Source organism: Melanerpes formicivorus, unplaced genomic scaffold (genome assembly GCF_026170545.1).
Source record: "Melanerpes formicivorus ecotype bairdi unplaced genomic scaffold, bMelFor1.0.p_v2 SCAF_5, whole genome shotgun sequence".
Lineage (NCBI taxonomy): Eukaryota > Metazoa > Chordata > Aves > Piciformes > Picidae > Melanerpes > Melanerpes formicivorus.
Genome location: NW_027142357.1, coordinates 13,493,048 through 13,521,026, shown reverse-complemented (window position 1 = coordinate 13,521,026; position 27,979 = coordinate 13,493,048). Strand labels below are relative to the sequence as shown.

The 27,979-nt window shown below is 37.9% G+C and overlaps 2 protein-coding genes and 1 long non-coding RNA gene across 7 annotated transcripts; 2 read left to right on the top strand and 1 right to left on the bottom strand.

The window, feature by feature from the left end:
• Positions 1-1,285: 1,285 nt before the first annotated feature.
• On the top strand, positions 1,286-13,441 carry TMEM237 (transmembrane protein 237). Of its 2 annotated transcripts, XM_068138308.1 has the most exons (11): positions 1,286-1,488; positions 2,030-2,086; positions 3,575-3,685; positions 4,095-4,162; positions 5,004-5,164; positions 5,742-5,865; positions 6,768-6,959; positions 7,876-7,949; positions 8,432-8,525; positions 9,618-9,739; positions 10,628-13,441. In XM_068138308.1, exons 3-11 carry the CDS (start codon positions 3,641-3,643, stop codon positions 10,693-10,695), a joined length of 948 nt encoding a protein of 315 aa, XP_067994409.1. In that variant the 5' UTR covers positions 1,286-1,488; positions 2,030-2,086; positions 3,575-3,640; the 3' UTR covers positions 10,696-13,441. The 2 variants fall into 2 exon arrangements, with proteins under 2 accessions (XP_067994409.1, XP_067994408.1); XM_068138307.1 differs by lacking the exon at positions 1,286-1,488 and having other exon boundaries at positions 1,714-2,086; positions 4,048-4,162.
• Positions 13,442-14,198: 757 nt separating this feature from the next.
• LOC137441199 (uncharacterized) lies at positions 14,199-23,836 on the top strand. The gene is made up of 3 exons (XR_010987346.1): positions 14,199-14,369; positions 22,676-22,756; positions 23,566-23,836. It is a non-coding gene; the product is annotated as an uncharacterized lncRNA (long non-coding RNA).
• Positions 16,897-27,962, bottom strand: STRADB (STE20 related adaptor beta). 4 transcript variants are annotated; one of them, XR_010987345.1, is made up of 14 exons: positions 27,619-27,962; positions 26,899-27,004; positions 25,727-25,783; positions 25,338-25,418; positions 24,860-24,959; positions 24,184-24,305; positions 23,663-23,771; positions 23,033-23,156; positions 22,343-22,514; positions 21,844-21,948; positions 21,440-21,669; positions 20,809-20,851; positions 20,200-20,403; positions 16,897-17,724 (listed from the first exon to the last, which is right to left on the bottom strand). XR_010987345.1 is itself a non-coding variant. In XM_068138303.1 (13 exons), exons 3-13 carry the CDS (start codon positions 25,736-25,738, stop codon positions 20,254-20,256), a joined length of 1,248 nt encoding a protein of 415 aa, XP_067994404.1. In that variant the 5' UTR covers positions 25,739-25,783; positions 26,899-27,004; positions 27,619-27,962; the 3' UTR covers positions 16,897-20,253. The 4 variants fall into 4 exon arrangements, 3 of the variants coding, with proteins under 3 accessions (XP_067994404.1, XP_067994407.1, XP_067994406.1); XM_068138303.1 differs by having other exon boundaries at positions 16,897-20,403; XM_068138306.1 differs by having other exon boundaries at positions 16,897-20,403; positions 24,184-24,251.
• Positions 27,963-27,979: the final 17 nt, after the last annotated feature.

Below are 27,979 nucleotides of genomic sequence, written 5' to 3'. Positions count from 1 at the left end.
TAGATTTTAATTGTTTGACCTGATGATAAATATTTCCAAAATTATATGAAAAGGAATTATCACATTTAAGAGTATTTGCATAAATAAGCTTATTTCCTTTTATTATTTGTCTGAATTTGCATCTTGATTGATAGAAAATATTCAGCTCACAGTGTATTCTGTGCAAGAATACGGAATGCATAATTTTTGTTTTTACACAGAATGGCTAATCAGCTTTCCAATGAAAGCAGTACCTTACGTGAAAAGTGAAAATTACTCAAGTAAAGTTGAAACACAGGTTATGCTTCACACAACTGTTAGGTACATGTCGCTAATGAGTCCTGTCAGAACTATGGTAAAATCATATTATTCTTGTATCTTTTACATATTACTTTCAGATAACCTCTCCATCAGGAGTCTCTAGCTATTTAAGAGGCATACAAGCAAAACAGACTTAGTGTATTATGACCCTTTGTGAAAACACCTGTTTTCTGAGAAGTGGTTTCACAGTGACATTAGTTGACTTTTTGTCTCTCTCTTTTAGTGCCCACCTCGTGCCCTCCCTCCAGTGCCAAGGTAAAAATCGGTTCTTTATATGGAATCGATCATTGTTCTGTACTGCAGTGTTGTTACAAGTAATGAAATTAGTAAGTTGAATAAACATCTAAGTAGTTAAGGGCTTCAAATATAATTGACTTTGTTGCTAGCTTGCTGTCCTAGAGTGCCTTACAAGGAATACAAAGCATTTTAAAGTATTACAGAGGCCCAGAAATTTTACTGTGTTACCTCAGTTTTAATACTCTGATGAGAAACTCTTTAAAAAGTCTTAAATAGCTACTTTAGTTTTATTAACATTTACTTTAGATTGGTGTCCTTCTTTCCATTCTCTTCTTCCTTTTGTTTTGTTTCACATTCTTCAGTTTGATTCACAAGTCTTTCAGAACAAGAATTTCTGAAATTAGACCAGATATTCTTGAATACAGATGTAGATATTTACTACTTTGACATGGTGTGGGGAGAAATACAGTTTGTGGGGGTTTTTGTGTGGAAGGAAAGATAGGTTTTATGGCATGATACTTCAGAATTCCTTCAAAGTATACCTAAAAGCAAATGTGATGTTCCCAACTTAGAACATGTAAAGATAGTGTCCCTTTAGTAATCTATGTGCTCAAATGTTTCGTAACTTTTGTTGGCTTGTTACATATAAGGCAGTAAGACAAGTTTTAATAGCCAGGTGATTAAAGCTTTTAATCTGATCCCCAGATAGGCAATTAAGAAACTCTGCATAGTCATGACCAGTGTTGAGCCTTGGGGATTGCTTCCCTTCCTGCTGTTTACAACTGTTCATAAAGAGAACTAGGAGTGGGGATAAGGAATCACAAAAGCAGCAGTGTGAATGTCACCGTTGTGAATTCTAATTGATTGAAAATCAACTTTTTTTTATCATCTTTGTTCCTTTTACACTGCTCTTCGACACCTTTTCTCCTTAAATGTGAAGTGGAAACCAAGGTGAGTTATTCTGGCATTCCTGGGAATCATAAATACTGGTACCTCCTTTTGGCATCACTTCACCTCTCTTTAAAGCCTTGTAACTTTCCTAAATGTAGGCTGATTATTTGAATTGTATGGATACCTGTGCTGCCATTGCTATAGCTGTCTGCTGTTATTCTTTGTTCTCTTTACTCTTCGCTATTTCTGAATCAAGGTAATCAAAATGTTGTCACTCTGCTCTAAACAAGAAGTTTATTCTTCAGAGCACTATTCAGAATATTTCAATTTTTTGCTTAACATAAGTGCATGTGCCTATTTAGCCTCTTTTGCACTTAACGACAGATTTTTTACCCTGTTTTCTTGCCATCTTCTGTACTCCTGCTTATGTGAAATGGTGAATTGTCAAGTTAATTACAAAAGGTGAAGGATGTCTTCACTTCTAAAAGGGAATCCCTTTCTTAACTAGCAATAGAAAACAGCTGTTGGGGGGAAAAAAAAAAAAAAAAAAGTGGACATTTCTTCATGTCATGCACCTATACTTCTTTTTTATGTTCTACAGATGAAATTCCACTCAGTCGCCCCAAAAAAAGGAAACCCAAAGGAAAGACTCCATTAGGTAATGTCCAGCCAAGAATGAAAACTCTTTATAATCCTGAGTGAAAGCTGTGCTGTAGCTGAGCTCCTGACAGATACATGTATTCTATTCTTCAGTAGTGTTCTCAGATGATTTTTTAAACATTTTTTATGTATTGAATGGCTGCAGCCTTTTTCCCCAAAGTGGTGGTGTCATTTTATAACAAGCCTGTAATGCTACCTGGGGCTGGAGTCAGAGTGGCTGGTGAGTGGCCAAACAGAAAGGGACCTGGGCATGCTGATTGACAGCCACCTAAATATGAGCCAGCAATGTACCCAGGTGGCCAAGAAGGCCAATGGCATCCTGGCATGCATCAAGAATAGTGTGGTCAGCAGAGGCAGGGAAGTCATTGTGCCCCTGTACTCAGCACTGGTTAGGCCACACCTTGAGTACTGTGTCCAGTTCTGGGCCACTCAGTTTAAGAAGGACATTGAGACACATGAATGTGTCCAGAGAAGGGCAATGAGGCTGGGGAGAGGCCTCGAGCACAAGTCCTATGAGGAGATGCTGAGGGAGCTGGGATTGCTTAGCCTGGAGAAGAGGAGGCTCAGGGGAGACCTTACTGCTGTCTATAACTACCTGAAGGGTGTTTGTAGCCAGGAGGGGGTTGGTCTCTTCTCCCAGCACCAGAACAAGGGGACACAGTCTCAAGCTGTGCCAGGGGAAGTTTAGGCTTGAGGTTAGGAGAAAGTTCTTCACTGAGAGAGTTGTTAGCCATTGGAATGGGCTGCCTAGGGAAGTGGTGGAGTCACCATCCCTGGAGGTGTTCAAGAGGGGATTGGACGTGGCACTTGGTGCCATGGTTTAGTCATGAGGTCTGTGGTGACAGGTTGGGCTTGATGATCTTTGAGGTCTCTTCCAACCTTGGTGATTCTGTGATTCTGTGAAATGACTGATTCCATCCTCTTGTGTTTTCTCCCTAGGTTCATTCCCCATATTGCTAATACTGCATGACTCAATACTGAACTGAAAGAGTTCCTTTATTCCTGCTATTTTTAACTTTCTAAAATGTGTTGACAACTTCACTGAATAGTCATTTCCAGCTGTAAGCTGCTTGTTCTATAAGTGCTTGAATTTTTGAATAAACAAAGATAAAACATTTAACAAATCTCATTTTTGCCTGTAGAATGACAAAATACAGAGGTATCATTCTTTGCTGTGGTAGATTTCTTTCAATCAGTCCTCTGTAGTTTGCCCAAATGGAACTGTGCTACTTCTTGGATATTTAAATTTCCTTCTGGGCATGTAACTGCCAGAGGGAAAGGAGAGTTGTCAGCTATCATCTTTGCATAGTCTTACTTAAAATGTTTGCTTCCTAACTCTTACACTTCCTAGCCAATACATTTTCATCTCAGCTGTAAGATGGGCAAATACAGATATTCTGCACAGTGCAGCAAAAAGCATCTTTTTCTTTCCTGTTTCTCAGCAGCTCTGAATTAAGGTTGCTGGCTCTTTTAATCTGTTTTTTAGATGGCATCGTCCAAGCAGCAGTTCGTAGGCAGTCCGAAAGCAGTGAGCCTCTAACTCCTGAACCTCATGATGTCCCTCAGAGGAAACGCAAGAAAAAGAAAGTACCTACTGGTATGTGAAATGATTGTAGATTGGAAAGAGCACCAAATAAAACTTGGTAACACAGAAATACGATTGGCCAATTTGTATTTTAAGACTTTTTATATGCTTCTGTACTTAAAACAGCTGAAAGTAATCGCCGAGTAAGACTACTGGTACTTCAGTTTCAGTTACTGATGGCAGATTCCATAAGGTACACACATTCATGCAGATAATGGCAATACAGCAATAGATCCTTAGTCTCACTCAAACCTCAGAAGATCATCAGGTTTTGCCACTATATTTATATAATAACTATTCATTTATGTAAGTGAATGTATTTCCATTTTTATGAAAGCTGTAAAAATTGAATGTGGTTTATTTTAAATCTTCAGATTCTGAGACCTCTTTTACCCAGCAAAATGTTGCATCCTTATTTCAGAATGGGAATGGCATGGATGTCCCTGAAGCTGAAGAAACAGTGATCCGCAAACAGAAAAAAAGAACAAAGTGAGACAAAAATCAAAATTTGGAATAACTGAAAATCAGTGTGACTGAGTAGTATTTTACATTGTCACTACAAAAATGTAAAACCTTAAACGCCACACAACCATTCAGCCTGTACAATAAATACTATGCATGCAGATCTTACCAGGGTTAAGAGGTAACCTTACTCCTTTGTTTGTTTTATGTATAGCTGGATACATTACAGTTTTGAGCCTATTTCAAGTCACATGTAACTGCTTTCTTTCATTCTTACTATCTTTTTATTGGGAGTTCTGTTTCTCGTAAAACTTTCTCATCCTTTTTATTTGTCTTTCTCCCAGAACTATGCTTTTAAAGCATTTCAGTTGTCTTTCTACCAAAAGCATCCACTTTCTTCTTTTTCCAAATAGTTTTATCTCTTGATACATATTTCTTCCTACATTATTGAAACAGGAAAGAATTTAAATAGGGAGGAAAAAAAAAAAATCAAAATCAAGGACTAGCCTAAGGGAGTTAGTTAACTAATTCCAAGAGAACTTTAATACTTATAAATGGGGTTAATATTATACACATCAGTAGCCTGGTTTTTATGAGTCAAGTTAGACATGTAAAATGTTCATAAGTGTCTTAGAATCATAGAATCATTAAGACTGGAAAAGCCTTCTCAGATCACCATGTCCAACCTCCTACCCAACATCTCCATGACCACTAGACCATGTCCCAAAGTGCCACATGGTCAACTCCCAGCATTTCAAATTCCCCTCCTGAACCTGTACAGATGAGAAGAAAGCTACAAGCAGAGCTTCAGGTTTTCCATTTTATTTCCTATTCTTTCTCTGGCTCATTGTATGTTTTGTGCTGACAGGAAATCTCGGCCAGCTGAAACACACTGTTCCAATGAGCTGGAAGTGGAGGAGGAAGACATTCTTGAAGATGAGCAGAGAAAGAGCCTAGATCAGCACCCTGTGTTTGCTGCTCCCACTGGAATTAGCCAGCCTGTCAGCAAAGTGTTTGTTGAAAAAAATCGTGAGTACATCTTGTGATTTATCTCACAATTAACGGAAACATTATTGTATTTAAAATTCAAATATTGCAGTATGGAGAAGGACTTTTAAAAAAAGTTTTCTAGAACAAAAATTATTTGGGGAAAAAATATTAACAGTGAATGTTAGTGTTGCTGTGCTGGCATGTTTGGTTGAATTTTTTTAATTCCATGGCATGGGTGAAATAGGCTGTTTCTTAGTACCCAGCTGAGCTTATTTGACCTGATACCATTACAGGTATCACACTACCCTGAGAAGAGGCTATCATTCACTATATTATAGAAAGTCTTTCAAGTGGAATTTTTTTGGGTTGTCTGGGTTTTTTTGATTTTTTGGTAATTATGCAAAGTGCTTTGCACATTCTCAAATCCGTAGCCTGACCCACCAGGATGTACCACACTGAGAAGAGGCATCCTGGCATGAAAGTAAGCTGGCAAAGGGTAGGAAGTAGGGAGAAGAATGGAACTTCTGGTGTTCACAGCTTTTTAACATTACTAAGTATTAATGCAGAAATGCTGATGGAAGGTAACAGTAGTCTCTTAACATCCTCATCATTTCAGGGCGTTTTCAGGCAGCTGACCGTGCAGAATTGATTAAAACCACTGAAAATATCAATGTACTTATGGATGTGAAGGCTTCATGGACAACCAGAGATGTTGCACTTTCAGTGCACCGAAGTTTCAGGTGAAAGATAAATTGATGTAAATAAGCAGATAACAGGGTTTTGTGGTGTGGGGATTTTTTTTCCCTTCTCCCTCAAAGTTAGCACCTTTAGTAATAAATGGTGGTTTGGGATGTAGCAGGTATACATTTTCTCAGATATCTAGCTTTTGGTATTTGTTGTCAAGAATATCTTTTTCTAGTCTAGACACCACATGTGAAATGCAGCTTACAAAGAGGGTAAATAAGGAAGTCGTATTACAAAGATTCAGACAAAATCTGAATCAAGAAATTAATCTGGTAACAAAAATATTAGAGACCTACAGAAAAAACATGTTAAAAAGAAAGATTTGCCCATCAGCTGTATGACCAGAATAAAAATACCTGAGTTCAGATAATTCTGAAAAAAAATGGTTGGTGAAAAAGGAGGAGTGAAATTGGACTGGGGCATATTGTTGTACACAACAGGAAAAAAAGATACTATTTTCTTCATACGGCATCATGATGTGGTAAGAATGGGAAGATGTCAGACATTTTTTTCTCTGTGTATTTTATCTGGAAGCCTGCACTTCCTTCTCAGCTTTTTCTTAGCAAGGAAGATAATAAAAAAAAATTACAAGAGGACACGTTTAAAGAGCTTTATGGTAAGTGTAAGGGACAGTGGTCTTGGGAAGCTACAGGCAGTGCCTAAAATTGTTTGATTTCTGTTGCAGTAATGAAGTAGTGATAGGATCGGTTTAAGTGCTCATCCTGTCAAAGTAGGAATCAGAAGTCCTGTTGCTTAAAATTTTTAAAACTAGATCAGAAAAAACAGTATGGGAAACGCTAGAGCAGCAAGGTTGAACAGATCGATTCATATGCCTTTTCTATCTGTAGTTTGTCACAAATTCAAGATGTGAAACTTTGATTTATTTTTTTCCTTCCAGGGTGATAGGACTCTTTACCCATGGCTTCCTTGCTGGATATGCCGTATGGAACATTATTATTATCTACATTTTGGCAGGAAATCAGTTTTCCACTGTTTCTAACCTGCTCGAGCAGTATAAGACACTGGCATACCCAGCTCAAAGTTTGTTCTATTTGTTGCTGTCTATCAGTACAGTATCAGCCTTTGACAGGTAAAATATGTTTGCATTTCAAAGGTGTATGTAAATTGTGTGCAACGTGTTCCATTCTTGTTACTATGGCACATATTCATCTGCTCTTGATCATTTAATGTGATACACTTCATGATTTCACACATGGGTGGCTCTACAGATAAAATGTGTATTTGGGCATTCAGACCTTTATTACTCATTTCTGTCCAGGGCCTGTGCCTTTACTTCAGTGTTGCTGGTGCTGTTGGTGTGATCATGAGGTGAACTAGATGGAAGAGCTGATTTTTTTTTTTTTCCCTTGTGAGGGAAAGGAGTGGAAAACTACTAATGTTTCTGTCAGGTTACTTTTTGTGTGTGAATCTATTTCCCAGGCAGTTTTGCAGCACAGATGTGTAAACAGTTTTGCTGTCTTAGCTTAGGTGTCTGCATTACGTATTAAGAGTGGAATGAACAGAAAGAGGACCAAAAAAAGAACAGAGTAGATGTTATAGACATTTCTTTCACTTACAGATAGTGCTGTGGAAAAAAATTGTGACTTCTTTTTCATAGAGTGGTGACAAGGAGGAGGCCTGAAGTGCTCTTCATTGTTCCTGTACTGATGTAAGCTATGTGAGCAGTTAAAATAGCATAACTCAGTTGGTGGTATGGACACTGAAATGTATGGTAAGGACTAGAAAGGGGAAAGATCTCTTCATATTCTCCTTGCCAGAAAGGATCGCCGTGTGAAAGCTGCAAATCTCATGGAACATCCTCTTTAGTTTTGGACTTTCTTGGATTTGACATAATGAGGACCACTGCCATGTGTGTAGGATATAGTTGTGTGTTAAGGCACCATAACAGAAGCAGAAGAACGTTATCTTGCAAAAAGTAAAAAAAACAATAGACTATTGTTAGAGGAACAGTACAGTTGTTTTACTGGGCTGTGTTTTGTTACCAGGATTGATTTGGCAAAAGCATCAATTGCACTGAGGGGCTTTCTGACCCTAGACCCAGCAGCTGTAGCCTCTTTCTGTAAGTATTTTTAAGTGGATAAGAAGTTGTCTAGAAGAGACAGTAAATAGAAAAAAAATTCCATAGTTTTTTTTTTTTTTTTTTGTGAAATCTTCCTCCCTGGTTATTTTCTGATTCAGAGTAAGTGACTTGCTCAGCAGCTGAAAACAGCATTCAAAAGCTACAAACACTTTGCTACATATTTTTTGAAGCATTTGCAATAATAGCATCAGTGGGCCTGTTAGTTTCCCACTTCTCAATACAGAACACTGACAAAGCGAAAAACATGATCACAAGATGTCACCTCTGATGTAGCTGACCATTTGCAATAGGGCAGAAACCAGATTTTGATGAGTCAGGGAACGTTGAAGAAGAGAGAACGAATTAAAGGACTATGTAATTTGAGTCAGTGGATTGAAAGGAAAGAAAATGTAGTGATTGTGTCATGATGAAACAGTATTTTGGGAGTTTATATCTGACACTACTAATTCCATTTCTTCCAGTGTACTTTGCCGCTCTTATCTTATCCTTAAGCCAGCAGATGACATGCGACAGAATTAATCTCTACACACCACCTTCGGAAAATGGCAGCATCTGGTAGGAAACTTAAGAAATCACTTCTGTGAATTATAATATAGCTCACTTAGGAACCTTAGTCAAACTAGGGAATTAAAAAGGTTATACAACATACATAAGGTATTAATGAATAATTTCAATACTAAACATGCCTCTGTCTGAGCTTGTCCTGAATCATTGATAATTTCACAGAAAAAAGGCAACTCAGAGATTGGTTCAGTCATGTTGGTCAAAAATCCATTATACCTCAAACAAGAGCCTGATGGAATGATGCTGAAAATGTAACCTGTCAGAAACCTCAAGAGTGTCTTTTGCCAGAGAAATAGGACTCTGCTGAGGTGACCTTTTTGTGTTTAAGGGCAGAACATTCTGTAGCAGGTCAACACTGGTTTTGAAGGAAACAGTCTTACCTGCCCAAGAAATTAGTATCATGATGTTATGAAAAAGAAGTATGTCTGCCACAGGATGCAAGGGCTTAACAGACACAGCTGGCATTAAAACACAAAGCATTGTTTCATGCTAGAAAATTTCATACAAAACTTACTTTCTGAAGCGTGGATACTTGATAGACTTAAACTCTAGTAGCATGAGTTTTTAAAATAGACCAGAAGTAGTATAACAAAAGCATTTACATGAAAACTTGCTGGTTTGGCTTATTAAAGCCCTGTATCATCCACTTCACAGCATCTGTACAGAAGTCCTTGCATTGGCTTCCAGACAGATTTCACTGAGTTGCTGTTCACTTGCCTTGCTGCCGCATCAGGGAGTACTTTCAAGATAAGACTGACAACATTGTGCAGTGTCTTTCACTACAATAAAATTTAACCATGCATTTAGATTTTTGTTTTCTTTCTCTTGTCTAAGAAAAGAATTTGCTGTTGAAATCTAAAAATGGACATTCTGTATGAGATAATAGGGTTTCCTAGTTGAGTCACTGTCTTTGGTAGTTGTGCTCTTTACCGGGCCTTTGCAACATCACGATTGTACAAGTAGTTCTGTTTGTTTTCACATCTGTCTTAGCAAGCTTGTTGTTAAGATACTCTGCTGAAATTATTATTGTAACCTGTATGTGCTAGCAAACCCCTGACTGATAGGTTGATGTGCTTTTCCCAGGACGGCAGGTACAGAGGAAGAAATTGTTAAGCCATGGATTGTGGTGAATCTGGTAGTGTCTATTCTAGTTGGGACAAGTTGGATCTTCTTGTCTTACCGACCAGAGCTGGACCACAGTGAAGGTAAGAAACATCAACAGGCACAATGTCGTTTGGCCAGACTGCGTGCTCTGCATTTGGTATTACAGTTTAGTGCTCAGGAAAAACAAAAATCTCCTAACAAGTTACCAAAGCAGGTACTTCTTATGATGTTGGTGTATTTGGTTTTATGAAGAAAAAAACCCAGTAATTTAAAAAAAGAAAGAAAAGCCTTGTTTGTCCTGGCCGAAGCAACATGAATTTTGAAACATAAAAGTGTATCTCTTCTTCATTGAAAAACCAAATTAACAGTATTTTGAATATTTGTATTTATTCTGCTTATGTATTAGAAATTGTCCTTTTGTAAATGCTGAATACATTTCAAGTTCAGCTACCTCATCAGTTGCTTAGCATGCCTAGCTGAGTTTCTCTGCAAGGAGGTTTTCACTGCTCACCTCAGGCTATCTCCCATGCCTGAGCTGCTGAGGTGATGGCAAGTGGTCAACAATGGTGTGAGCAACATAATTCACAATTCTTTATATTCCAGGTTCTAGTGTTGCTAACTTAAGCAGTGATACATAGAGCAGATACATCCATAAACTGGTGACACTCTAAACAGAAATCTTTCTTCTTGAGTCTGACACTCTCAAAACTTCAATAATCCCTCAATCTTCATTAGAGTTCTGTTTTAGTGTCCAGGTCAAATGCAGAATGATACTGCATATGATCAGCTGCCAACACTGTCACTAATTTTTGGGAGCCTGCAATAGTTTTCTAAAGATAGGGATGGCCCTTTGTATTGCTGAATTGTTGTTATGATTTGGAAGAAAAGCAGGAGGCTTGGGGGAATGCTAGAGCACTTACTGGGAATTTTGAAATTGTATTCAGGTGAAATTTTTACAAGAAAATACCATTCTTTTATTTCTCCTTTAGAACTGATGTTTCATGCTGAAATTGAGGAATATCCCCAAGGAGATCTCATACCCAGAGTCCAGCCATAGTGTGGAACAAGCATCTGCAAATACAGCTGTGCTGATGTCTCAACATACATTTCAGTCCTGTATTATAACTTTCATAAAGAAAATAACAAACTTATTTTTATATTGTATATATTTGATTTTGAGCTTTTTATGTGTGCAACAATTCTGAATGTGATTGAAAAGTTTTATACTTTTTATTTTACAGAGTAAGATTATCTCTAGTATATAAAGTTGAGGGATTTTATAAATACCTATATAAGCCAAAGAAACTAGGTGGATGCAGAAGATCAGGTATTTGGTGCTTTTTTGAATACTGTACAATCTTCAACTATCTGCTTTTGTCATTAATGCTGATAGCTGGTTAAATATTCTCGATAGATTTAAATAAACCTTAGGAGGAAAGTAATGTAAGGAAGATGATAACAAAACAGTTAGGAAACATAAAACCCACAAAGTTAGTAAGCATAAAATAATTTGGGGTTAGTTGCCATAAAAGTTATTTGCTAGAATAAACAATTGAGTTATAAGGGATTTTGTATTAAAAGGGGACAATTTGGTTTTCTTCATCTTCATTTAGTTCTCTTGACACATATCTTGATGATAAAAAGTTCTTGTAAGCTGATGTAGATATAAGAAACAGAAGTTTTAATGTTGCAAGAGTTTGGTTAGGTAACAAATATCTAAATACAGGGTGTTTTTTGGGTTGCTAATGGGATATATGTGCATCTTGTAATTTCTTGACATTCAAGATATATAACTGTTACAAAGCCATTCACAGGAATTGCATTGCAAGTTCTCCTTATCTCCTGAGGCAAGAGCAATAGTGTTATTCATTGCTCTTTCTAAAGAAACTTTTATTTCACAGATGTTGGAGATATTTCTACTTGTACATATTTTGATGGAGATTGATTTCCCCCAAAAGGATGATTGTTGTTTTGTGTTAGGATGGAATGAGAAACTTGTTCCTAAAATTACAAGAAAATGCTTATTAAAGCAAAACAAAAACTCTGCACAACCCACCTTCTATTCAGTGATATTGCAGTAATAGCGCAGATGATGGGTTTTGGCAACATTTTTTTCCTATTACAGTGGTAGACTGAAAGCACTGTAGATGTGAGTAAATACAGATGTACTGCAAGATGAAAGTCCGCTTGGTAGACATAGACAGGACCTAGTTTGAAAACCATTTCTCAAGAAGGCATCACCTGAAGCCACAAACCTATTACTGTATTTTTCTAGTAGTGAAGTTACAGTTACCCACATAAAAGTCTTGAAGGGGAATGTTTAAGAGCTAGTAACTTTCTGTGCCATTACCTCAGTTGCTTTAAAGCAAAGATGGGAACATGAATAACTGCTGTGGCCCTGTTGAGGACTTAAGTTCTGTTACGCTCATCCAGCAAATTTAACTAATTCAAAAGTTCAATGTGCATGACATTTTTAAAATGCTCCGGTAATCTTGTGGGGAGGGAGGCATCCATCCCCAGCTGTTGGCTGTTCTGTGGCATTCACTTTGTTGCAGGAAGAAGCTGTTAACCCTGTTTGTAAATTGTTATGGCTATTGTGCATATATTTTCACAAAACTTCAGAGCTAAATTATGCCTGATGCTCTGTTATTGTACATTAAAATGGAGAGATTCAGGGTGCCGCTCCCTTTCAGTGTGGTACTGAATTTGACTATCAGAGATGGGAGAACACTACTCAGTGTTCCCATGTAAGCTGCTACCACATTTTCTCCAGATGTAATGTGTCTGATTTACAGAGTTGTTGGGTTCCTGGGATTGATAGTGGCTTTTCTTATACTGTCATCAGTATGATTTTGCTCATGAAGTATGGAGATCAGGCAAAACTGTGCTTAGGCATCACATCAGTATGGATGAAAACTTGAGTAATATCATGGCTTGATTTCTGACATTATTACTACAAATTTGCCTTCCAAATGTCCCTTGGGCAAAGTGCTGCTAGCCAAGAGCCAGATTCCTTCTCACTGTGAAGTACAGTAGTCTGTTTAGATGGGTGAGCAGAGATTAATTGATGAACCTAATGACATCAATTTTTCAAACCAGTTTTGCCTTTCCAGTGCATCTTTTTGGGAGGGTCCAAGTATATGCATATTTAAATTACTGTGGTTTGATGTTGCCATAAATAACATTTAATAAAGAACTTGATGGCTAATTATCTACTTTACAAAGTACTTTTCCATTCATCTTCACAATGGAATGACTTTAACTGAGCTTTTTTGTTTAGTTACTTGACAAGTTTTAGAAAGTACTAGAAAGAGTTTACAAAGCAGATGTTTCATTACAGAACATGGCAGCATGTGTCAAAGCCTTAACCAAAATGCCTTTGTGCATTTCTATACCCTTGCCTTTAATGCAGTATTCTTGTTAATGAAAACAAATGTTAGCACCAATTTATTGTTTTTACATGCATGAAACAAACAACTGCTCTAAACTAGTTAGAAATTATTATACTAGTTTGCCCTGTTTCCACAGGATTAATCACTGTAAAATACATCAGCCTAACTTTTTTCCCCAATGCTAATATTATGTATAATACACAAGCTCTGAACAGGGGTTTATGGAAAGCTACCTTTTATTTGTCGCAGTGTTGTAAATAATTACCTTGCTTTCTCTTCATCAGATTCCTGCTGCTGTACTGGGCTTTTGTGCAATGGTACTGTAAACAAGTTTTCAGAGTGCCTTACAAGCTAAATTGTTCTTATTTTGCCTCTTAAAACACAGTGATTTAAAATTTGGATAAATTCTAATTGGTTTCTGTTTGTTTTGTTGTAACTTGTCTCAGATTTCAAAATGTCAAGCCAGGTGGAATTAATTTGAAAGTGTCTTTAAAAGGTTGTTTCGGTATTGCTCAGGCAAACTTCACATGGGTTATGGTTAGGTCAGAATTATTTGCTTGCATATTTGCAACAGAATTAAATTATTTAAGTCTTTGGGAGAATAGATACCAGATACATATTTACTGTTAAGCCTTACCTTTTTCATCCTTTTCCCTCATGGCGGTGTGGAAGGTACTGTTGTATTCCTCAATATAGCTGTGCTTCATCTTGATCTGTAAGCCTCCGGAGACTTAAAAGAAACTCTCACTGCTTTCCCCCCGCTTCCCTCTCTGGGTGTCACTAACGCGCTGTGTCTCTCGCTCTCTTCACGGAGGGCGGGGAGGAGAGCTCCCCCACCTGGGCAAGGCCCGTTGCCCTGCCTCATGAAAGTCGCCGGCTGATACTTCTCGGGGAGGTGTTGGGGATGGTTTTTTTTTTCCCCTGACACCCAGCCGGTCGTGTCGCCCTCTCCTCAGTCCATTTATTTGGTGATCGAGGGTGACCATTCCGCACCCCCACCCTGAAGCTCAGCTTGGAGCCGTTGCCCGCCGCCCCCTCACGCCTCCCGTCAGGAGGCACCCCGCGCGCGGAGCTCGTGACGACCGTTGGGGGCCCTCCAGCTCTGCCTGGAGCCGTTGCCCGTCACGCCGGCAGGAGGCGCCCCGCGCGCGGAGCGCGGGAAGGCCGTTGGGGTTCGCCATGTCAGGCTCGCCGGAGGGTGTGGGGCCTCCCGCTTCTCCTCCGAGTCCTGGTGCTCCCCGCTCTGCGATCCTGTGCCCCGGAGAGCCGGCGTGGCAGTCCCTCCACCTGCAGCAGGAGGAAGTTGAGCAGAAGGATGCCTAGGAATCCTGTAAAATCTGTTCGTAATGTATTTCCTATCCTTACGTGCTAGTATGTTACATCTTCTTAATAGAATAAACCTGATTAGTAAGTTAGGAGATATATCACGATGAGTAAAAATAGAGGGCAGTATGTTCTATCTAAAGTATTTTAGAGCCAATACGTTTGGGCATGCATACACTGCCATGTAATGTGAAATCTGAATATTCTTTCCTACTGATAAAATTAAGAAAAAATTACATGATGTAGGAGAACTTCAGGAGCACATCACCCACTGTATTCTGACCCTACACTGGTTTCCCATACTCGTACGTCAACTAAAACCTCTAGTTTGCAAATTCTTACATTGCATCAGCTCTTGATACTACCACCTTGAAATCTGAGAATCAAAACATTCAGGCACAGCAAATGGAAATCAATCCTAAGAAAAGGGTGAATTCTGTGAAATACATCAATAATTATTACAAGGAATTGTGACATCCCAAAATACATGTGAATCCAGAATATCCTTCCAGAGAAAAGTGAGAGGGCAAGGAAAATCTTACTTTGAATCTCACTTGGGATAATAATGTTCCCAGGCTGTGATGAGAAAACAACAACAACGAAAAAGTAGAATAAATTAAGTAATTGAAGTAGTAGCTATGATGATGAGAAGCTGGACATGAGCCAACAGTGTGCACTTGCAGCCCAGAGGGCCAATCGCATCCTAGGCTGCATCAAAAGAAGTGTGTCCAGTGGATCAAGAAAGGTAATTCTGGCACTTTGCTCTGGTAAGGCCTCACAAGGAGTACTGCATCCAGCTCTGGAGCCCTCAACAAATGAAGGAAATGGACCTGATGGAGCAGGTCCAGGGGAGGACCATGAAAAATGGTCAGGAGGCTGGACCACCTCTGCCACAAAGACAGGCTGAGGGAGCTGGGAATCTTCAGCCTGGAGAAAAGACGGTTCAAAGAGACCTAGTATTGGCCTCCCAGAAGCTGAAAGGGGGCCTGCAAGGCTGGAGAGGGACTGTTTACAAAGGCCTGTAATAACAGGACACAAGGCAATGGTTTGAAATTAGAGAAGAGTAGATTTAAATTGGATGTTAGCAACAAATTCTTTTCCCATGGGCAGATTGCCCAGGGAGGTAGAGGCTCCATTCCTGGAGTTACTCAAGGTCAGGCTCAACAAGGCTCTGAACAACCTGCTCTAGTGGAGGATGTACCTGATCACTGCTTGGGGGTTGGACTAGATGACCTTTGGAGGTCCCTTCCAACCCAAAACGTTTGATTATTCTATGTTTCTATGATAGTGTGCTTACAATATCTGTATTGCATCTTTCACTTCAATGTGTTAACCAAGATTGTATATGTTCTCAGTGGAACCAGTGTTCTATAGCTTTTCAGGCTTTGGTAATTTACAAAATCAGGTGTTGCATGCTGTAATCTTAATCTGAATTGTAACTAACTGATGGGATAGACTAGTCGATTAGGCAAAGGTACCAGAACGTTGCAAGAAAAAAAAAATTATCTTAGTGGAAAATGTGTTTTGTTAACAGAATAATGAGAATGTCTTGCATTTTAGGGAAAAAGAAAAAAAGAAGTGTGGGAAAAGACAACATCTGTAGTAGTTAAAAAAATTGAAATGTTTTCAAGTGATTTTTTTCTCTTGAGGTTGATCAACTACAGTGTTACTGCTACAGTGAAAAAAGCAGCCACTATGAAGGTCCGGAGTTTTTTTCTAGGAAGATTTCACCTCAGCATGAGAAACTTCTTTAGAGTGAGGGTGATGGAGCACTAGAACAGGCTGCCTAGTGAGATTGTGGAGTCTCCTTCTCTGCAGACTTTCAAAACCCACCTGGATGCATTCCTGTGCAGACTACCCTAGGTAATCCTGCTTTGGCAGGACATTGATGATCTCTGATGGTCCTTTCCAATCACTAATACTGTGACACTGTAACTATTTTATGTAATATTCCTTCGATTATTAATTTATGAAGAGTGTGCCAATATGTTTTGCCATAACCTAAACTTCTGAAGCCCTGTTAAAACTGTTTGGTAGGCCAGGTTTCAGCTTGTATTAGTGGTCTCCTCTATCACAGGTGGATTGCATGATAGGCCAAATCTTGATTCCATGAATCCAGATTTGTAGGTAAATCCCATAGTAATGCATGTTTTTTAATCATGCCTAAAAATAAAACCACCAGTCAATTGCAGATACTTTCATATGGACTTCTCTGGCATTTTTCAGGAATTTCATAGGACTTTTGGATAAGTAACATACATTTACGTAACAAATTTATGGAGTAGAATCAGTTGTTTACAGGCGGGAGTGATGAAGTTTTCCACAAGAACACGTTTAAACCCAATATTCTTTCCCTCATCATGTCTCAAGTTTCTGGATAGGTTTGTGTTGAATACCAAATGCTGTTCTGATAGCTGGTTAGTAGTAGACCACCTGAAATTTTCAGTGCTTTCTTCTTTAAAGTCTTAAGCCTTTACTGGTTTGGTGTGTCAAATAACTTACAGTGTGGTGCTTAGTCAAAGGCTATTGAAGTCTGTCTCACTGGATGTTGTGTGTAGTATCCCTGAATTTTAGCAGTTTTTCCTCATTCATACGGGACATAGATAATAATCATCAGGACAAGTCCTTACAGCTGGCTTAGTAGTTTTAGAGACATTAATTAGACAACCTAATATACTTCAGCAAAGCTACTTACTAGCATTAAAGGCAGGATCTGTAAGTCACCTGGTTAGGTATCTCATGTCAGAGACAGTCAGAACATGATTTTACCTATCCATTAGGCTAAAAAATGCTTTATAGCAGTTGAAGAAAAGGAGGAAGTAGGGGAAAAAGAGAGGCAACTAACATGTTTAATGTTTACTTTTGTTCCTTAATAGCATCAAGTGGAAGAAATTATCTCTTCAGTGAGTATTTATTACATTGAGACTTTTTAATGTTAGTAGTTCATATAGCAGATCAAATTGATTCTGAGTACATCACACATTTTTCATGTGTTTGTTCATGCATTCATAATCTGCTTTTGGTATCAGAGCAAGACAGTAAGGAGCTCAATAGCCTTGTGCATATATTTAAGATGTTTAGTAGTAGTATTCTGTTGTTACACCTATTTCATTATGTAGTGTTAAATGCTAGCACAAAGGGTGACAGAAAAAAACAAGCCCTATTGTCAACAGTAATCAAGTAAACATTTCTGTTTCAATGGCCATGAGATTTTGTAAGCTTATAAAAGTTTTATAAACTCCTTTGAAAATACCTCACATTGAGCCTAAATGGTACGTGAAAATTTCAAGTCCAGGTTCAGTTCTAGTGTTCTAGGCCATATACTGATAACACACACCAGTGGTATGGGTGAAAGTGAAGAACCAAGTGCTCTAAAAAAAAAAAGAAAAAAGAAAAATTACTGTGCTTAGAGCTATGTCTCCTTGGAATAGAAAGCCTCTGCAACTTCAATCTTGGCAATGCATATCATGAGCCTCAAATAAATAGTACCTGTATGCAAAAACTTCAGATTTTTATTAGAACATAGTTGTTTCTAAGAACTTTTCAGTGACCAGTAGCTGAAACCTCTTTAACAGTAATGGTTATTGAGTTGTGTTGTTTTGTTTTAAACACTTATTTCTTATTTTTAATTATTCCTTAATAGAAAGTAGCACCTTTAGTAAGCAAAACTGTAGCAAACATTTCAGCAAAGATAATCATCCAGGGACTAGTTTCAAGTATTTCTGGTTAAGAATTATTACAAGTCACACTGCCTCTTAATTGCTTTTGTTTGAAAAAAAGACTTAGAAGCATTTTAACATACAAAACTTTATTTAAATTTTTAAAAAGTTATGTCAGTACAGAAGATGGACTGGTGTTTAGAAATAATTTTAATTTTTCCACAGGAAAAGACATCAGTAAAGTAACTTCACTGTAACACATGGTTGTTTAAATCAGTTTATACTACTATTAATATGCAAGTTCATTTTCATGAAGTATGCAGGGCACTGTTGTTTCAAGAGAAGCTTGCAAATACTGGCAGTTCAGCTGCCTGAAATTTTCTGCAGTTGTTTTCTTTTTAAAATAAAATACTAATGTTTATTCAGAGAGTCTCTAATTAAAGTATGTACAACTTCAGCTCTATTCTCACTTTTTGGGCTTGTTTTTACATGTACGGTTAGCCAAAAGCTACTTGTAGATGCTATATAATGCATTTATTTTGAAAACAGTAAACATTTGTAGTGGTTAAGAATTAAGAACATGGGGTTCACATGAAAATAGTGTTTTCCATTACAGCATGTAAGTTAGTAGTATTTTTATGACCAGAGAAATTTTCTAATTTAGACAACTATTTGCTTACCTAATGACTGACAAATACAAAACCTTCGTGCAGTTACAAGAAGCTGTTAGTATGACTCAACCACAGTGAAAACAGAAGTACAAGAATTAAAGAAATAAGTGGAGACAGGGTACACATATTGAAATGTTTTTAAGTTTCAAGTATTAGGTTTTGAAATATAGAGCTCTCTTCACAGTATAATGAGTAATACCAGTTTTTTTTGTTAATACCTAAAATTCTAAATGCCCACATGAGTCTGCCTCAGGCTTGTGTTTTGACCATTTAAGCTTTGTAGTAAAGCTGCTGGCAAAACTAACATTCTCAAGGCTGGTTGCAGGCTGGCTCAGCTATGGAAGACCTAATGTGAAATACCATTTAGGTTGAAAATTTAACATGTTTCTGTGTGACGCCTATTTGCATACTTTTACTACAGTCAGAACTTATGTCAGTAAAGTACTAGTGACTTTAGGACATAACTTTTTCTAAAACAGGATTAAAAATATGCAGCTTATTTTAAAAGCTGCTTTTGTTCATCTTGAGTTGCCTGGTACATTATGAGAGATGAGAACTTACTAAATTGAGGAGAGAAGAAAGGCAGTTTTTCATGGGACTTGGAAAAGAAGTATTCACTAGGATGATCCTAGAGGGTTTATTATGCTTGTTTTATGTCTGAAACTATCCATTTAACTATGGCTTGAAGAAGAGGCTTGTTTGCCAGCAGCAGTACCAGTGAAGCTTGAAGCACATTGCCTGTTCTTTTAAGAAAATAGTATTAGGCTCTGGTAGGTTCTGGTGGTGAATAGGAATACAGTGGAAATATGTACAGTAACTTCAGATTATTTAATACAATTCTTTGAAATTAACCCGTACCTGTTGTAACTTGAGACTTTGCATAGCTCTTCAGGTTAATTGCTTAAAATGCCACAACAAGAAAATGGAGATGGCAAAAGCACAAATTTGTACTAAGACTGATGACAAATGTAAGAGCACAAATCACATTTTCAAGTAGTGTAACTTTGGGAAACACACAGTATTAAAACTGCATGAAAAATTATGCATAGCTAACTTTTGGCAAGTATGACAGGGTGTTAAGTGCGAAAAATACCTTTTGGGATGTATGAAAAGAGAAAAATATTTATTTGCACAAGAAGCTAATTCATGCAGTTTCAAATTAAACTTGGAAGATTTCTTCTTACTAAAATAATCTGTATGATAATGAAAAAACAAATAAGATCATTTAAGTAAGGTCACAAACAGAAAGTCACATGGACTGCATATATAAGCTCAAAATACAGTATAGACTGAGATTACAGCAGAAACACTCCTGTTAAATATTTTGAAAGAGGGAGATAAGCATTCAACCATTCTCTATATAGTTTCCCTATTGTCACAAAGTGAGGCACGCTGCACTTTGTGATGCCAACAGATAAAGTAGTTAATGAAATATGGCCACTTCAAAGGCATTTTCAAGTATACTTTGTCTAATTGTATTTCAACCATACAAACTAAAGCAGCAAATACAACTCACATTTTCTTTCTTTGAAGCACAGGAGAGGTATGATTTTTTTTCCCCCCTATTTATTTAGAATTCCCAATCTGTATCATTGTGATTTGCAGTAATCTGTCCAATTTCGGTCCCAGCTACAGTTGAGGGCAGTGGCAAAAACTCAGATCTGTTATTTTGAATAGGTGGTAAGAGAGACAGTAGAGAATTCTGTGTTTGTTCTTTTATCTAGAAAGAAAAAAAGTTAAAACAGGACTGCACTAAAGGCCCCATAACTTTGCATTTGACTTTATTAAAAGCATGTGAAATCAGAGCCATGTTCTTGCATGTTAACAATATTGAAAATAACCTGATAAAGGCTTTAGAATAGTCCTTCAAGACTAATTACATCAGCTATACAGTTATTCTGCTTGAAAGTGGTATTTTAAACCATTATTCTTATGCTGACTTAAGTTAAACTAACTTTATCAAAGTGGAAATGGGTTACTGTTATGATTGCTATACTCTATCAATACCATTTTGTTACAAAAAACAAACCAATCCTGCTGTTTAACTTAATTATTTTGTAATCCAACTCTAATATTTTGTAGCTTATTTATAGTTGTGTCATTTAACAAAATATAATAAACTCACCTCTTTGAAGAAAGTATGCGAAAGCAAACTGCTCGCTGATGGCCTGTATCACAAAATGAACAATATAATTATGCTTTAGATAGCAAAATACTGCTCTTGGAAAATGGGCCAGACTGACAAATCAATTCAAACTCTGTGGTATTTCATCCACGGATGTGAGGCATGAGAAAAGCAGCATAGACTTCCCAGTTCTATGACTCAGACTTATTTAGTAGCATCTTCCCTACAAATTATTTTTAAAGTGCTTTTTTCCACTTTTCTGCTTAACAAGGAATTTAATTCCTTATTCAGAAGAGACATAATACTGAAAAAAAATATTCTTCAGATTTTTGCGGGTTTGGTTTGGTTTTTTTCCTTTCACAAAGTGCGCATTTAAAAATTAATGTTACTTGTTACAAAGTATATTCATATTACAAAAAAATCAAGCGTCAGACAACTTTAAAAGTATGGTTCCTTTAACAGACAAGATAATTGTTACATTATAAACTCAAAGATAAGTGTAGTGTTTTGCATCGTACATCTGGTCTGAGATACTGTATTTAACAGTGTTCAAGTAATTACTGTAACCTAAATTGTGGACAACACTTGGTCTTAGATTGAAGCAACAGAAAATTAGTTTTGACCAGGTTACCTTTTCTCAGGGTCCTGCTGCAAGCACAGTTCTACCAAGTTGTGGAAAGCAGGTGAAAATGTTTTGGAAAATGGAATTTGTAGCCTTTCACTGGTCATTGTTCGTGTCATGCTCTCACCAATTCCAGAATCAACACCTGATTGGGAATTCTTCATTCTGGATTCCCCATGGGAAAAAGTATTTATATCCCAAGGACAATATGTGGGACCTTTCAGCTTTTGCAGCAGCATCTAGTAGAAAGGAATAGCAGTATAAGAGCTCAACAGCTATCCAGACCTTTCAGGCTAATCTGTGAAACTCCAGGAATGGAAGGAAAATTTGGTCTAGATTTCAGCAGTAATAGCATTGGTTTATCCATGTAAAACAAAAAAGCACAGAGTGTGTTAAAGAGTTTAGCATCATACCTGAGTGCGAGGCATATCTTGAAATGGAACATGTCCATTGGCTAATTCACATGCTGTAATTCCCACACTATAGATGTCAGACTTCATGTTATACCCAGACAAATCCTGTGAGAAAAAGCAAACTCTACTGGATCACTGATGCCATTGAGCAGTGCTGACGAAAATACAAGCATTTGCTTCAAGGCAAGATTCTAATACCCTGTAATCTAGATGAGATTGAAGCAATTAATTTGTGAAACCTCAGGCTTTGTGCAGAAATCTGATGTTTGTACTAAAGAGAAGTTTTAGAATCTGCAGTAGTTTCCAGGAAGGTCAGGTAAAGAGGTTTAGTACAGCACCACTTCACTAACAGCTGTAAAACCAGTTTTACAAATTCAGTACATCTATGTCGTCTTAGAAGTTGCAGTTCAATAGCGTCCATTGCTTCTACAAATACCTTTAAGTTAGAAGTTGAATACTTAACTTTGAATAGGAAAAATGAAGTGTAATTTGCACTAACCTGTCTCAGTAGTTCAGGACTCAGCCAAGGAAGCACAGATGTACTGAACTGGGGGAAATCATATACCACCTTTGATTTTTGTCCATTGTTAACTAAACTGTAGAGGTTGTTTAAGCCAGAGAGAGAAACCAGCCCATCCCCTGAAATCAGAATGTGGCTAGCTTTAATATTCCTGTAACATAAAGTGGTAAATTTTAGTTACAAAAATTACCCAAAGAACCACTAGACTAGAAAGACTTCTGTATTTCATTAACATAGCAAGATGTTAGTGTGCAGTTCTATTTAGCAGGTTTTCATGTTCTTCACTTACTGTGGGTTGACTTTTTAATACAGGCCCAAGAGAGAGGAGGGATGACCATCAAGAAAAAAAAAATTCCAGAAACTGGGGAAGGGCCTTCCTTCCCTCCAAAGCAGGTAAAATAAGGAAACCCTTTGTACACCTGATTCTCTTCTGCTTCAATGAGACAAAGCCAGATGTGTAATCCCTGTAACAACTGGCTTTAAATAATGTATCAATGCTGGTTTTGTTAAGCTTCTGCAGACTTGGTTCTGCTGTATTACTGAAGAACAATACATGTGCACTGTCTGATATAAAGTACATAGAAACAGGGAAGAGATAACACTTAAGCTGAAAATTAGTTTTGAAGTAAAACTAAATGCTTAAACTGGATGCTGTAATCTGATTCTTACCTGTGAACATAGCCATTCTGGTGCATGTAATTTAATCCTCTGATTGCACCAAACAGAATGTTCCCTATCAAAGCTTCACTCATTCCTTCAGGAAAGTAAGTCTTCAGCAGGTGTCTAGCTGAACCTGAAAGTGGAAAAATAAATTGCTAAGCCTAATAGGTCTTGTTAAATTACTTGCCTATGCTTGCTTCATTGTATACCTTCCTCAAGAGCAGTGCTCTCATCTTTATATTGACCATGGTACATCAAGAACAGTTACATGGATGGAACTGGTAACATCCATTAGGCAAAAAATCGTAGTCAAGTTATGCTTCTGTTAACTGAAAAGGTATGCCAAACCTGTATTCACCTGTTGGTGAACTTAAAGCTGTATAAAGTCAAGTTCATCCCCCAGTTACCATTCCTTGCTTGGTGGGTGTTAGGACAAAGCACAATTTAATGCAGTTTGAATACAATTCTTCACTGCGGAGGAAGCTTATGTACAGAAAGCTTCTCTCAACAAACAACTTAAGAAGGTTTGTTTTTTCTACAAGACAGGAGATGCCTACAATAAAACCTCTAATGGACCATGTGGCCCAAATTGTATCAACACTTTTTCCCTACTCCCAAAGTGCAGTTACCAGTTCTTACCGTAAGCCATGAATGGAGAGATGACCCAAAGCCAACTACCAGCTGTAAACACTGTCCAAAGTGTCATTATGTTGGGATGCTGGAAAAAGTGGGATAAAACCACCTCATTCTATGGAATGAAATTAAAGTGGATATGTTAACCACAAGACAACAGTTTTAATAAAAGTCAGTAATCAGTAGAAAGAACTGTTCTCTCTGTATTTATACAAAGTTACAAGTTACATGTCTATAATTACATTTGTCGAAAGCAAATCTAAATTGATCAAAGTCCATTGTTTTGGTGTTTAATACAGAGTACAGAACAAGTTTCCACAAAAAAATTACAGAAGTATCTCTAAAACACTTGTCAGCTATTTTCTTCAGAAAGCAACTCTCAAATTTACACGTGCCTTTTATTTGCATTCTACTCCTTTGGAGGAAAATCGTGAATGAAATGACTCACTACACAGACAAAAGCTACCTCTATTTAGTAACCTCATATGTATTCATCACCATCTTGTGCATAACTGTTGTTTCTTTACCTGCAAAGCTTTCAGATGCTCTTCCGAGCAATCTTCTAGGTCTGTGATCCTTACAGCAACTTGCATGCCTGTAGGTATATGCCGTGCAAGGTAGACCGAAGTCAAGTTGTTGAACTTCCTTCCTGACACCATTAACATTACCAATTATTATTTTTTTCTTTTACAGAGATAATTTTACAGATTTAAAATTGCAGTTGATACCAGTATGTTTCTTAACAATGTCAAGAACTTAAATAGTTGCAGCAAAATACAGTAAATTATCTAAAGAATAGCTCTGCTAATTTCAGAACAACTAAAAAGGTTTAAACATTTGCCCTTATCAATTATACATATAAACAAACAACACTTTTAACAAGCATATTAACACACACACAGAGGCATACAAAGTAGAATTCAGTACAGCCATCCTTAGAACAACCAATTCAGGTGGCTAAGTGACAAGAAGTGATGTTACTTAATGTATTTATTGCACCATACCACATTTGTCTTATCCATTCAAGTAAGTGATTAGTGAAATATGAACAATGTTCTGCACATTTCTCAACTAGCATAAGAATAATTCTAGTCAGCTGAAAATACATTTTCCAAACTCAATATTTACTGCAGCTAGCAATAACCTATTGAGAGCATGCATCTGCAGAAACAAGAAATATTTTAAGGTAGACTTAGGTTTTACCTATTTCCAGCTGGAGTTCATAGTGAGAGACATCAGAAGTGCACAATACAATTTCATTCTTTCCTGTAGATGGGGGAATCCAGGCTAGATCAGAATCAGCCTAACAGTGAGAAAAAACAGTTATCAAAAATACTAATTTAAAAATATTTATATGTTTTAAGAATTTACAGGTTTAAAATTAACACAGCAATATAATTAATTAGAATGCTAAGATTAAGTACTCGTGTTAAGTACTCAAGCTAGTGCTTTTACCATTGCACTGCAAATTACTTCTATGAGTTACTGATTTTGTGTGTGTGTGTGTTTAAAAAATGGTATGCAATTAAAAGTAACAGTTACCTATAGTCTAATTTCCAAACTGGAAGCCTCTAAGTGCTGTGGTTATTTTTGCTGTTAACATTTTAAGAAGTACTCTCTGATGGATATGTATCAGCTTTGTGTTTTACACTGCCAGATAATGTTTCTATTCTATTCTTACCAGACGTTCATGGATGCTACTCTGAGATAGTTCTTCTGGTCCAATTGCTTCAACTGGTGTACGTAGAATGCAGGAACAGTCCTTGACAACAGAAACCAGTGAATGTCAGTGACATTGCAGCAATTTATTACACGTGGCAGTGGGAAAACATCAAAAGTAGCCCCTATAAGCAGGAGTTCAGAAAATTTTCTGATACAAGTCAGTGAAGCAAGAGGTTAAAAAAACAGAACAGAACATGTACGTGGCAAGAGAAGGGATACTAAACAGCCTCTTTCACTGAAAGTTGATACAGCAAAGTTTAAACATGTCAGTACTGTGGAAATCAAGAAACAGGTTTCATCAGAAGGTATGACTGAATAACAAGGTACAACTTTCAAATACAAACTTACCAAACAAGACATGGATCCACTTTCGATCAAAGAAAAAGCCACATACACCCATTTATCCTAGAGAAAGTAAAGTAGAAATGTAAGATTATACATAAACCTGTGATAAATAGAAGTCTCTTTGCTCGCAAATGTGAGGCATTCCTCTGAACTCACATACACAAAAAGAAACCCCCAAACTACAGCTCTGGGAAAGTCTGCTTCTGTTCAGCCTTTAAACAGCATGTGGATTTCTAAGTCTATTCTGAGGATATGCAATATACATTCCAACTCAAGTTTTCTTTTTTGATTCATGGGTTTAGAGATCCCATTACCACTTTTGAACAAGCAATTTAGTTGCAAGTTAACTAAGTGCAGAATGTAAAAAGAAACACATTCATAAACCTCTGGCGGTTTGTAGGAAAAGAAGTAATTGTCTGTCTGAAAGGAGCACAGCTGTGTGCAGCTTAACTAGCTCACAAAAAAAGCAAGCCAGAAGTGCACTGTACATTTCACAACTGAGAGGGGAAATATTATTGTGAAAGATTAGAGTGAAAAAAAAACAACCAACCAACTCACCCCCACAAAACCAAACCAACAAAAACCCACAACAAACCCACCAACAAACCCAAACAAAATAACCCAACGGAGCAGAACCAACTCAGATAATTTTCATTTTACTTAGGCTACAGAATCAGCAAACTCCCTCACAGGTGAGCCAATCTGAAAGCCAGTGAGGAAAGAGACATCACTTTATAGAAGCATATGTCTAAGTCTTTAGAAGCATATCAAAGCTTCTAAAGCATAGAGTGGTACTAGCTAATTTGCTTTAGCTACAAGCAAGTCTTCTTAGGCTGACTTAAGTCAGCACTATAAGGTAGTTAAGGATGTTAACATTACATATTAGCATCTAATTATTGCTTGAAAATTAAAAGGGGTGAAGCACTGTATCAGGAGCTGATTATTTATCAAGGAGCTTGACTGTATGCCATGTTTAAATTATGCATGCTGTTTTATCAAGCTCCCATCACCCTATCCACTACTATATATCTGAAGCCACTCCCAATCCTTAATATTTCTACCCTGAAAATCTGCTCAAAGAAATACTGCAATTCCTTATTAAAGATTAAAAACTCAGACAAAAGAAGATTTTTAGAAGGTATTGGGCACCTTCAGAGGATCAGGACTTGACTTACCCAACTTCACCAAGGAAGTCTGTGGCAGAGTAGGACAAAAAGAAAACCCAGCAGGTGCTTCAAGATTCTGGCCAGCACTGTAACGGGTACAGCATCCTTCTCCTACCTGGAAAGGAGACAGTTCGTTCTGTTATACAAGATAATTTATTCTGTTGCATAAAATATAATACCACAAAAGCCAATCTGAAGAATAATGCCTTAATAACTATGCTACACGGAAATCAAACCATCGTAGATTTTTTTCAAAAATTCAGCCAACAGTAACATCCATGATCCACATTTGTTCAAATAACATTACAAACATAAGATTTTTTTCTTATGTAGTTTAACATCTCCCCACTTTTGCATCATGTCCCTACATACTTTTTTCTGTTTCCACATTTTTTTCCTTCTGTACCGCAGTTGGTTCTTTCGTACTTTAGTGACAGTGTTGCACAGCTGAACCGACACGTTCATTCCATCTTAACTATAGCTTCGGATGCAGCGAGCAACGGAGGGAAGATAAACAGAAAAACGTGCCTGTGACCTGGGAGAAGCCCAGGTACCGCGAAAGCACGATGCAATGCTTTTACTGGCGCTGGGCTGCAGGTCCTGCTTCAGTGCTTGAAGTGGTTCTCAAACACGTATCTCGAGTTAAATGATGCGTCCGTGACACAGGTAACGGAATAGCAGAAAACGACGCCCCACAGACTATCCCTCACTTCTCCGTTAAACTTGTACCTTGCCTTCCCCGGTGCCGCCGCCTCCTTGCGCGCCAGACGGCGGTTACCAGAGTCCCCGCCTCCCTCTGCCCCCCGCGACCGCAAGGGCAAAGCTGCGCCCCTGCCAGAGCGACGGCTTCGGCACCGATCCCTACTGCCGACTCCCGAGCTCAGCGTCCGTCGTTCTCCACTCCCCGGCCTGCCTGGCTTCGCCCGCAGCGAAGCTAAGGGCACAGCTGACCCAGACCCCCGACCACCCAGGCACGACCAGGAAACCTTGCAGGGAGGCAGCGCTTGTTCCCACCTCCCGCTGCTTGAGATCAGGGTCAGGGCCGGCGCGGCCGCCGAGCCAAGCCGCCAGCCCCGCCCCCAACCCCTAC